General features: G+C 53.2%; 1 protein-coding gene across 6 annotated transcripts in view; it reads left to right on the plus strand.

Moving 5' to 3' along the window:
- Nucleotides 1–9,361, plus strand: part of STARD8 (StAR related lipid transfer domain containing 8) — an 83,667-nt gene extending 74,306 nt beyond the window's left edge. For all 6 annotated transcript variants that reach the window (XM_079765062.1, XM_079765066.1, XM_079765067.1 and 3 more), the window contains 10 exons: nt 1,150–2,540; nt 3,195–3,368; nt 4,343–4,502; nt 4,966–5,164; nt 5,450–5,660; nt 5,954–6,068; nt 6,339–6,563; nt 7,505–7,722; nt 7,823–7,999; nt 8,150–9,361. In XM_079765062.1, the coding sequence (XP_079621188.1) occupies nt 1,150–2,540; nt 3,195–3,368; nt 4,343–4,502; nt 4,966–5,164; nt 5,450–5,660; nt 5,954–6,068; nt 6,339–6,563; nt 7,505–7,722; nt 7,823–7,999; nt 8,150–8,267 (2,988 nt within the window). In that variant the 3' untranslated portion in view covers nt 8,268–9,361. The remainder of the gene's footprint in view (nt 1–1,149; nt 2,541–3,194; nt 3,369–4,342; nt 4,503–4,965; nt 5,165–5,449; nt 5,661–5,953; nt 6,069–6,338; nt 6,564–7,504; nt 7,723–7,822; nt 8,000–8,149) is intronic.
- The last annotated feature ends 1,794 nt before the right edge of the window (nt 9,362–11,155 follow it).

Here is an 11,155-nt window from a genome sequence, read left to right on the forward strand (position 1 = left end):
GAGTCCAGGATGTCCAGATTAGTGCCTTGCTCCAGCCTGGGAGTAGGGTGTAGGAGGCTTAATGAGACCTCTGGGTTTTGGCAAGCCTAGTCTAGAGGCTGGAATATGAGAACAAGTACCCTGGCCCTTGGCCTCTCCCACCCCCCTCAGCCCACTTCTACTTCTTAGGTTTAATAATAACTTGACCTAGAGATGGCCGTTCCTCAAGGAAATCTATCTGCCTCCACTCCCTGCTCTGTGATGACAAAAATTCCTTGACTAGGGGGTAGAAACATAATAATGGGATGGAAAAATCATGGCCTATATAGTCTTAAAGACAGGGTCCTTAACTCTACTCACACCAAGTCTTTTCCCTCTGAGACTCATTTCCTCCATCTCTACAGTGAATCTAGTTGCGGGGAGGATTTATAGGTTCCAAAGGCCTTTCTCACTCTGCCAATCTGGGATTGTAGAAACCTTGAGGACTGTTGGTCTGCATGTAGCCCTGGAATGTGGACCTGATGACCCCATCCTGCCCTGGGTCAGGCTTTGTGGGTTTCCTCTGGGGCTTTCTTTTCCAGAGGCCTTTAGCCAAATGTATCAGACAAATTGTCAGACCCTTTACCTGAGAAGCAGTAAACCACTGGGACCTGGTCCCCACTGACTGCTCAGTGACCTCAGGCAAGTCTCTTCCTCACTCTGGGCTTTAGTTTCCCCACCTTGCAAATTAGAAAATGAGAAAATCTAAAATCTCCTCCCAGCTCTGGCATTCTGTGATTCTGATCTGAGACTAGCCCAGACTTGATAGGTTGTTGAGGACAGGAGGTCAAGATTCCTGGATTCTAGCCTGGCTCTGTCACTGACTTCTTGAATGACATTGTATGATCTTGGGCACGTGGCTTCTCATTTGTGGGTCTGGGTTTCACTGTCTGTAAATGGAGAGGGATTAGATCAATTATATGACCTTTACCATCCATCTGGGCTCCATCTAGGACTCCTGGCTTCCTTCTTCTAGCACTCCCAGAGCCAGCTCCCCCTCTAGGACATGTCCTCAGCCAAAGAGCAGGGCCCTTTGCTGAAAGGTCTCCCAAGCATTTGGAGGTAGAGCAGAGCACAAGAAAGGGCTTGTGGGTGGACTTCTTTGACCTGACCCTGTGGTGACCTTCCCAGAATGAAGACTCAGAAGAGGAAGAGCAGTGTACCATCAGCAACCCCTGGTCCTTGAAGCGAGAAAGTAAATGCTGGTCTCGCATGGGCTCTTCTGACCTGCTGGCCCCACCGAGCCTTGGACTGCCAGTGACATCCAGCTGTGAGAGTGTCCTCACTGAGCTTAGTGCCACCTCCCTGCCGGCCATCACCGTGAGCCTACCATCCAAGCCAGTGGACCTGCCCTTGCTAGGCTGTGCCCCCAGCCCAAGTGACCAGCCCCTCCTCAGCCCCACCCAGGGCCCAGAGGGTCCCCAGGACAAGGCCAAGAAGCGCCATTCCTGTAGCTTCCTCAAGCACCTCGAGTCTCTGAGGCGGAAGGAAAAGGGTGGCAGCCGGCAAGCTGAGCCTGAGCGTAGCCCAGTCACCTCAGAAAAGGCCACTAAAGGTTCCTCTTTCCGGAGCCGCCGTGGCTTTCTCTCAGCTGGGTTCTATAGGGCTAAGAACCAGGCAGACACCTCAGGCAGTGGCAGTGGTGCTGAGACTCAGAGTGGCTGGGAGGTCTGGCCTATGGCCATGCTCCGGCATCCTCAGCGGATACACAGGGGTGACTACCTGGTGCATGTGCCTGGGGACCACAAACCAGGCACATTCCCTCGCTCCCTGTCCATTGAGAGCCTGTGTACTGAAGATGGACACCATCTGGCTGATTGGCAGCTAGGTAGGCGCTGGGGCTGCGAAGGACGCCGGGGCTCCTGTAGCTCCACAGGCAGCCATGCCAGCACTTATGACAACATGCCTGAGCTATACCCAGCTGAGCCTATACTGGCTGGGGCTGAGGCCGAAGATGAAGAAGAGGGTGGCGGCAGCTCTGCCCATCTAGATGACATCCTCCAGCGTGTTTGGGGGCTACAGCAACGGGTAGAACTTTGGTCTCAGGCCATGTACCCAGACCTGGGGCCTGGAGATAAGGAAGAGGAAGAAGATGAAGAAGAAGAGGCCACTTCATCAGTAGAAATAGCCACAGTTGAGGTAGAAGGTCAGCCTGAGGCTCTGGGCCAGGTAGAGGCTCTGGCCCACAAAGAGTCCTCAGCCCTGGGCCAGGCTGATGTCCAGACAGTTGTCCCAGCTCAGGCTTCACCTGAGCTCCAGGCACAGGCTGAGGCCAAGCCACTTGGCCCAACCCAGGATATTGAGCAGGAGGCGAATTCAAGCAGGGAACCCACTTCTGCCTCTAGCCTGTCTGTGGAAGGGCACTCCATTTCTGACACTGTGGCCTCCTCCAGCGAACTGGACAGTAGTGGGAACTCCATGCATGAGGCTGAGGCTTCAGGGTCCCCGGTTGGACTCCATGCATCAGCACCCCGTGAACGACGAGATTCAGGCGTTGGGGCTTCACTTACCAGACCCTGCAGGTGGGAGTTCAGGGTAGGGAAAGGAGCAAGGAGCTCTGCTGTCTCTGTCTCTTCCCTTCTTAATTCCTCCCTCCATTTTCAACACCTCCCCCCCAGCCAATTTCTTGGTTATGAGGCCCAGGGGTAGGTAGGTTCTTAGGAGCTGGCTGATTGCCTCTAGGCACCCAGTCACAGGAGGGAAACAACAAGAGTACAGGACTCAGCAATCCAGAATGTTAGGTTCAGGATCTGCCTCTGCTGTGGTCTTGAGCAAATTCTAGATTCTCTTTTGGCCTCGATTTTCCCATGTATAAATTCAGGGCATTAGAAGAGATGAGCTCTGATCCCTAGCTTTGCCATACTGGGTTTCTCAGAGCAACCTATTCACTGCAGTCCTGGAAGGGTAGGAGCTGGTACTACTTGATGGCACTAGTGGAGCCTGAGCTCTGCTGCCACTTCCCTGACAGTGTCTGGGCCACTGGGCAGCCCTGGAAGCTAAGGCTAAGCTTTTTCCACCCTGAGGCCTAGCAGCAATGTTGAAAATGGTCCTATCTCCATGCATTTTCTTTCTTTTGGGAGAAAAAAGGGGCCAGAAGAACACAGCCCATTCTAAGGTTGACCCAACCCTGCTCCTCTGGCTTTCTACCCCCACCCCCAACCCCAATCCCTTACCAGGAAGCTCCGTTGGCACAGCTTCCAGAACTCTCATCGGCCCAGCCTCAACTCGGAGTCACTGGAGATCAACCGGCAGTTTGCCAGCCAGATCCACCTGCTGCACAAGGGCTCCCTGCTGCGGCTCACAGCCTTCATGGAGAAGTACACTGTGCCCCATAAACAGGGCTGGGGCTGGTGAGTGCTCCTGGTCCATGGTCACGGCTCCCTCCCTGCCCCTACTCCAAGGTCCTGAGAGGATCAGCTCCAAAAAGCAGATGTAGATAGGCAGAGCCCATAGGCCAATGGAGTGGTGGGATGTGCCAGGGGGCTGGAGGAGCCGTGGCCTGAGAGGTCACCATTGCTCTGGGTGGCTTGTGTATGTGTGTGTGTGTGTGGGGGGGGGGTGCACATTAGATGCATGAGAGTACGTGTACCACGTGTGAGGAGGGGTGGGGGTGGGGGTGGGGAACACAAGGTCCTTGAGTTGTACCCCCTCTAATGCAACATCCATGCTACCATCAGTGAGGTTGTCTTAAAATGTAGCTTTGGTTGTCACTCTCCTAATCACCCTTCTGTGGCTCTGTGGTTTGGCATTGCCAAAGTTTCCTTCCCATCATGATCCTTTCATGTTCTGGTCCTGCCCCTTCTGTTGGGCTCTTTCACCTGCCACTAGTAAGCAAAACCACTGTACAGGACAGAAAACCTTCCCTGAATGTGCCATGCTCCTTTCCTTGCCTCTTTGCCATTGTCCACACTTTTCTCTTGGTCAGGAATGCCTTTTTCCCATTTCTTCTCTGGGACAATGCCTACTTATTTCTCAAGAGCCCATTGAATTTCTACCCCTCTCTGAAGCCTTTCCTGATCCACTAGGTGTGGTTCCTCTCCTTCATGGGTCTTCCCTTAGTTCTTGGCCCACTACTGGCCGCATGTATTGTCACTGCCTGTTGACGCAGATATTTCCTTAACTGAGACCAAGAGCTCTCTGTGTTCCTCTGTGACTTCCTAGGGCTGGGCCCAGAGAATGTGCTTAGTGAATGTTGATTCTGGGGATGTGGTGTGTTTCTTACCCCACTCACTCCAGCCACAGCCCCTAAGACTGAAGACAGTCTCCAAGCTGTGTCCTAGCCTACCATATGCCCCTTCCTGATCTCTGTCACTCCTTCAAACAGGTCAGTGCCCAAGTTCATGAAAAGGAACAAAACCCCAGATTACCAGGGCCAGCACGTGTTTGGGGTGCCACCTCTCATCCATGTGCAACGCACAGGCCAGCCACTGCCACAGAGCATTCAGCAAGCCATGCGCTACCTGCGCAGCCAGTGTCTGGACCAGGTGAGCCTCCCAACCTCCCGTCCTCCCCCAGGGGGCCTGTGGAGAGATAGCAATGGGGAAGAAGTCCAAAGCTAAGAAATTGGGTTGGGAAGCTGCTTCCCCCTTGGTCGGCCCACCAGAGACCTTTCCTAGCCTCAGGAAGACCAGCAAGGATGGAACCAAAGCTCCCTTCTCTCCAGCTCTGTGCCAGCCTCTTTCTGGCCCAGGCAATGTAATCCCCAACTCCAAGAGCCTGCCTTAGTCTAGGTCCTCCTTTTCTTACCCATTTCTACTAAAGCCATGTTTCTCCTTGTCCTGAGGCTACAAAAACCCTTTTCTTTAGTTTTGCCATTTCTTTCCAACCCTGCTCAGCAGGAGGCCTGCTGGGCTTGGAATTTTCTGGGATGGTCTACACTTGTGACTCCTGGCCTCACAGTCCACCCCCCCTCCATGTTTCCGTCCCTCCCTGACCTGCATGGGCTAGGTGGGCATATTCCGCAAGTCTGGGGTGAAGTCTAGGATCCAGAACCTGCGCCAAATGAATGAGTCTTCCCCCGACAATGTCTGCTATGAGGGCCAGTCTGCCTATGATGTGGCTGACCTGCTGAAGCAGTATTTTCGAGACCTACCCGAGCCTATCTTCACCAGCAAGCTCACCACCACTTTCCTGCAGATCTACCAGCGTGAGTCGCCTGTACCAATCCCCAACAACCTGCCCCATTCTCAACTATCACAGAGTAAACATACTATATGGAAGGTTAGACTAAGGCCCTGAGGAAAGGCAGGGACTTACCTAAGGCTAAACTGTGCATTTGAGCAGAGCTTGATCTAGCACCCAGAGACCTCCCAGAGCCCATCTTTGCCCTTCTCTCTCACTAGATTCCCTTGAGACATCTGTTTCCTCTGTGTTCCTAGAAATAGTAGGCTCCAGGGTAATAAGGAAGCCCTTTGCCATTCCTTCCCCACAGTCCTCCCCAAGGATCAGTGGTTGGCAGCAGCGCAAGCTGCCACTTTACTGCTTCCTGATGAGAACCGAGAGGTGCTGCAGACCCTGCTCTATTTCCTAAGTGACATTGCCTCTGCTGAGGAAAACCAGATGACAGCTGGCAACCTGGCAGTGTGCCTGGCACCCTCCATCTTCCACCTCAACATCTCCAAGAAGGATAGCCCCTCACCCAGGTGAAACAGGGTAACGTGTCCTGGCCAGACAGGGAGGGTTTGGTCCCCCAACCCCATTGGACTTTAGGCCCTTGATGGCTGACACTGCAGTTCCCAGGCATCACCACAAGGGGTCAGCCTGCCTCCTCAGGGGCCTGGGACTGGTTAGATGCAGTAAAGCCTGGCCTTGAAAGACAGCAGATTGTTTTGTGTTCTGGACTCGCAAGCTGGCTTCCTGGGAACTGGAAACTAGCCTATTAGCCATATTACATACTCTCCTTATTCCATACTCTCCTCTCGTCCCTTCCCTCTAGGATCAAGAGCAAACGCAGCCTAGTTGGCCGTCCAGGCCCTAGGGACCTGAGTGAGAACATGGCGGCCACCCAGGGCTTATCACATATGATCAGTGACTGTAAGAAACTTTTCCAGGTGAGTAACTCCAGGCCATGATGCCTACCTCCCAGACTTGGGGGAACCATGAGGTCCAACCTTTATATCCAAGACTGGACACGTGCCCCTCAACCTCCTATTTCCAACTCTTCTCTACAAGGTTTCTCCCCTACCTCACTGTAGTAGCCAGGCTGCCCCACCCATGAACATAAATCTGATAGACTCTGTGGGCTCTGGGACTGAAGCTCCCTGACCCTCTGCTGCTTGCTCCTCATGGCTCCAGCCCAGAGTGTGTGTGTGTCCTGCCAGGTACCCCAGGACATGGTGCTGCAATTGTGTGGCTCCTACAGCGCAGCTGAGCTCAGCCCTCCTGGCCCAGCCCTGGCTGAGCTGCGACAGGCCCAGGCCACTGGTGTGAGCCTGAACCTCTACATGGAAGAGAGCATTCAGGAGCTGCTGCGTGATGCTGCTGAGCGCTTCAAGGGCTGGATAAACGTGCCAGGGCCCCAGGACACAGAGCTGGCTTGCAGGAAAGTGAGTACTGCCATGGGGTTAGGAGAGGGCTTGATACAGGCCAGGGAACCAGGGATCCCAAAGAAAGGAGCTGCCCTGTCAGTACTGCTGTGCCTTGGCCTGATATGTGGAGAATGTCAGCCAGCAAAGCAAGAACCAAATGAGACTAAGGGATGATTTTGCCAGAATTACCTTCCCAAAATCCCTCTTCAGACATGTCACTACTTTTAGAGCTTCACCTCCCATCTCACCCTGCACCACAGTCACACTGTGCTTCTGCCCCTGATGTTGTGCTACCTGGAGTGACCTGCCCCAAGCATTACATTTCCCAAGCCACTGTGAGCCCCAACTTGATATGACCATTCCTCCATTCAGAGCCTCCTGTCATGCCTTGGGATGGAAGTGGTTTCTTTCTGTCCCTCTCTTGGACATCCATGTTCTTTCTTGGATTCTGATTATGAGTAAGACTGCACACCTGAGGTTTGCCATATATAAACCAGGCACAATGAAACCTCCCTTTCAGGGTTGGAGTGAGAAGCTGTCCCAGTGCCTGGCACATACAAAAGGCTCAGCAAAGGGCAGCTTTTGTTGCTCTCCACTGTCTACTTCGTGGGGACAGTGCTAAGTGCTAAGTTCCTTGAGGACCATCACCATCTTCTCTTCCTGTTCGCTTCCAGAAATTCCAAGCACTGTACCCATTTCATGGTAGAACCTAGCAGGCCTCAGAGAATGTGTGTCTGTCATCTCTGTGCTCTTGAGCAGGTGGAGAATCAGATATCTGGAAAAGAAAGAGAGGACAGAGAACACAGGGATGGCCTGTCTGGGTGTGACAAGGGTTAGCACAGTAGCCTTGCAGCCTTCCCTCCTCAGGGATTGGAGTGAGAGTAGGCCAGGACTGGTGGGTGAATGGGAGTTCTCCAGCCCTGACAGCTGCCTCCTGTCCCTGCTCACATGGCCTGCAGGCACCAGACGGGCACCCCCTGCGTGTGTGGAAGGCATCCACAGAGGTGGCAGCCCCTCCAGCGGTGGTGCTACACCGTGTTCTGCGGGAACGGGCCCTCTGGGATGAGGACCTGCTGCGAGCCCAGGTCCTGGAGGCCCTGATGCCGGGTGTGGAACTATACCACTATGTCACCGACAGCATGGCACCCCATCCCTGCCGCGACTTCGTGGTGCTTCGGTGAGGGACTCCAGATGCCACCCTGCTGTGCTTAGGGAACAGGGGACATGGGGTAGGAACCAGCTTCAGGAACCTGAATGTATATGTTCCTTCCCCACAGGATGTGGCGTTCTGACCTGCCCCGCGGGGGTTGCTTGCTTGTCTCCCAGTCCCTGGATCCTGAGCAACCTGTGCCAGAGTCTGGGGTGCGGGCCCTGATGCTCACTTCCCAGTACCTCATGGAGCCTTGTGGCCTGGGCCGCTCCCGGCTAACCCATATCTGCCGTGCTGATCTAAGGTACCAGGCCCCCTTTGTCCTGGCACCCTTCTTGCCTCTGCCCCATGCTGTTGAGCCTTGAAGGCTGGGGCAAGTTCTTTCTTCTTTCCCCCTGGAAAGGGCTCCTGGTAAGAACCCATGGCTCATGCCTATCTGCTTCTATCTCCCCAGGGGCCGGTCTCCGGACTGGTATAACAAAGTCTTTGGGCACCTGTGTGCCATGGAAGTGGCAAAGATCCGGGACTCCTTTCCCGCCCTGCAAGCAGCTGGACCTGAAACAAAGCTGTGAACCTTAGCCTGGTTCCAGAGTGATGCCACCCAGCCTCCTTGGTACCAAAGGAGTAAGGGAGGAATGAGAGCACAGCAGCCCCAAATGCTGCCTCCAGGGGCAGAGCCATTGCCCACACCTAGTTGCCTGTCCCCATCTCCTGAAGTTCCTTTCCACATACATGGGAAGAAGAATTTCAGTGTCCCATCTCCACTCCACCTCCACCTCCATCCACGAACCTGTTTTCTGCCCTCCTGAGAGAGAGGATCCAAGAAGACTGCTGCTGCCCTCCAAGCCATAGAGTCACCAGTCAAACTGAAGCTTTACTGGCTCTTCACCTGCAGGGACGGAGGAAGAGGGCAGTATGTGTTCCCAGCTCTCTGCCCTTCAGAGAGGCCAGGCCATCCTGTTTGGTACTAGGGTGTCTTTGAGGTTGAGCAGGAGGTTCTGGTCCTGCCTCTGGGCCCAACATTGGCCGTAAACTGGCTTTGCCAAAGAAATTGGATGGGAGTGGATGGGCACAGGGGTAGAGCAGAGGGCAGCCCCAACCACCAAGAAGTATTTTATTTGTGTAAATACGATGCTGATTTTTATGAGGCTGATTTAAAGAGTGGTTACTGACGGGCCCCTAGTCAGGGACATGATGATTTGGGATAGCTTGGGACATGAGAGTGAAAGAGGGACCTTCCTTTCTCAAGTCTCAAGAGACCAATGAACCAGTTTCCCCTGGCGTGGGCCCCACATTTGATCTGCCACTCCGTGGGGTCTCGGTGCAGCCTTTGGCCTTGCACTGCCATGTCTGGAGAGTAAACAATCTGTCCCACCACACAGGCCGAGCAGAAGCAGATGGCATCCCTTCTCCTGCTCTTAGTGCCTGTGGTATGAGGCTGACATAACAACCCCTTCTTCAAGTAGAGACCTGGCCTCCAGCTCAGGTGGTCAGCCAGCCAAATGGAAGGGCCCAGTGTTATCTCAGCCAGTTAGGGAAAGATCCAAACCTGATCTATCTTACCCATTGGCTATCTTGGTTCATGTGGAAATTCAAGTGCCATTCAAATGCCAGCTCATGATTTATTTTTCTTTTGGCTGAATAAAATGAAGTGGGATGGCTCCTAGCCAACGTTGTAATTTTTAAGTCTATTTTACTTGTACCTATAAATACTGTACAGTCATAATATGTATATATATTGGTGTATATGTAGATACATATATATATATATATATATATATATATATATATATATATACACACACACATCTATATACATACAGATATGTTCTATCATAAGTGTACTATAATCTATGGTTGGGAGAGAGTTGGGCAGCAGGGCACCTAAGATGAGACAGGGGAGATGTAGAGCAGGAGCCACATGACCCCCTCATAAAAGCAATAAAGCATTACTAAAGGTACACTCTGGCTGTGTGGCTGTCTTTGCTGAGGTGATGGGTTAGGGACTGGGCTTGGTGTTAGGGTCAGAGGTTGTGAGCATTACTGGCCTAAGACTCAGGGAGGTCATAGGAGGAATGGGGGCAAGGCCTCAGCTCTTGTCTTTGGGAGGTGATTTGCGGGGGGGGGGGGAGGGGGAAGGCAGGATTCTAAGAAGTCAGGGCTTGGGCAGAAGCTGCAGACCCCATCCCCTTTCTTAGCCAGGGTCCCCCATCTGAACAGTGCATGAGCATTACCTCAAGAGTCCTAACAGTAGTCATAGAGAGAGATGTTCTGGCTATGCTGTCCATCTTTCCCCTGCTATACACAGCTTGGGCTAAAGGACACAGTGGAGACCCAGCCCCTTGAGGTTGGGGGAAGCTGTTGCACTCACAATCCAGGTTATAAGAGGTCTGAGCCCCGTGTGGCAACTCCTGGCCTGGTTCCAGTGACCAGAAAAGCCCAGGAGACTAGAGGGACCCCCTTATTTTGACTTCCCTGGAGAAATAAACTTGCCTCTCCATGGTTACTGTAGCCAGAAAATTCCCAACCTCTAAGGGGCAGCTAGAGACAGTACAGGCTTTGCAGTCAAATCTGTGTTTGCATCCCTGGAGTGCTGTAGAGTAGCCTGGATCTCTCTCTCTCTCTCTCTCTCTCTCTCTCTCTCTCTCTCTCTCTCCCTCTCCCTCTCCCTCTCCCTCTCCCTCTCCCTCTCCCTCTCCCTCTCCCTCTCCCTCTCCCTCTCCCTCTCCCTCTCCCTCTCTCCATTCCTACCTTTCTCCATCCCCCCATTCTCTACTTCCTTGTAGGGCAAACAGGGATACCTTGTCACAAGTCAGCCTCATATAAGTGATCAGGTTGGCCTGCCCCTGTCTGCACCCCTATCTAGCATGAACAGGTCAGGGTGCCTGTCAGCTCCCATTTTACTGTCACCTCCTTCCATTCTCCTGGGTTTAGCTGCCCCTGCATACCTTTGTTATTTCCTCACTGTTACTGCCTGGGTGTCTGTTAATGAGTGGTATGAAAATTACCACCCATGTGATTGTTGCAAAGGACAGATAAAGACTTGTGAGGGAGGCTCTTGGAAGGGTTTGCCCAACCATTCAGCCCTGGACTCTGCTGCTCTGGACCAGCTGCCCAGTGTGGTTCCCTTATGTCTGGCTCTAGGAGAGGCAGTGCCAAGCAGGGGAGCTTCTCTGTGCTTTAGTGTCATTCCTCCTACATAAAGCAGAGGCTTCCATGCTTGCCTAGCTCTGCCTGGATTACTGTGCAGTCCATGAATGCACCGACATGGCCAATAGACATGGGAATAGGTGTCATGATGATGAGGCTGCCCAGGCCCCTCACTGCCACACACATTGCGAACATCACCCATGGCCGTTTCTTTCTAGCCTTCAGTCTTATACCTCCACACACCCTGAGTTGGCCTTTCCCTTTCCCTGGTGCCAGAGAGCTCTCACCCTCAAATTCCCAACACCATTGC

Source organism: Cnephaeus nilssonii (genome assembly GCF_951640355.1).
Source record: "Cnephaeus nilssonii genome assembly, chromosome: X".
Classification (NCBI taxonomy): domain Eukaryota; kingdom Metazoa; phylum Chordata; class Mammalia; order Chiroptera; family Vespertilionidae; genus Cnephaeus; species Cnephaeus nilssonii.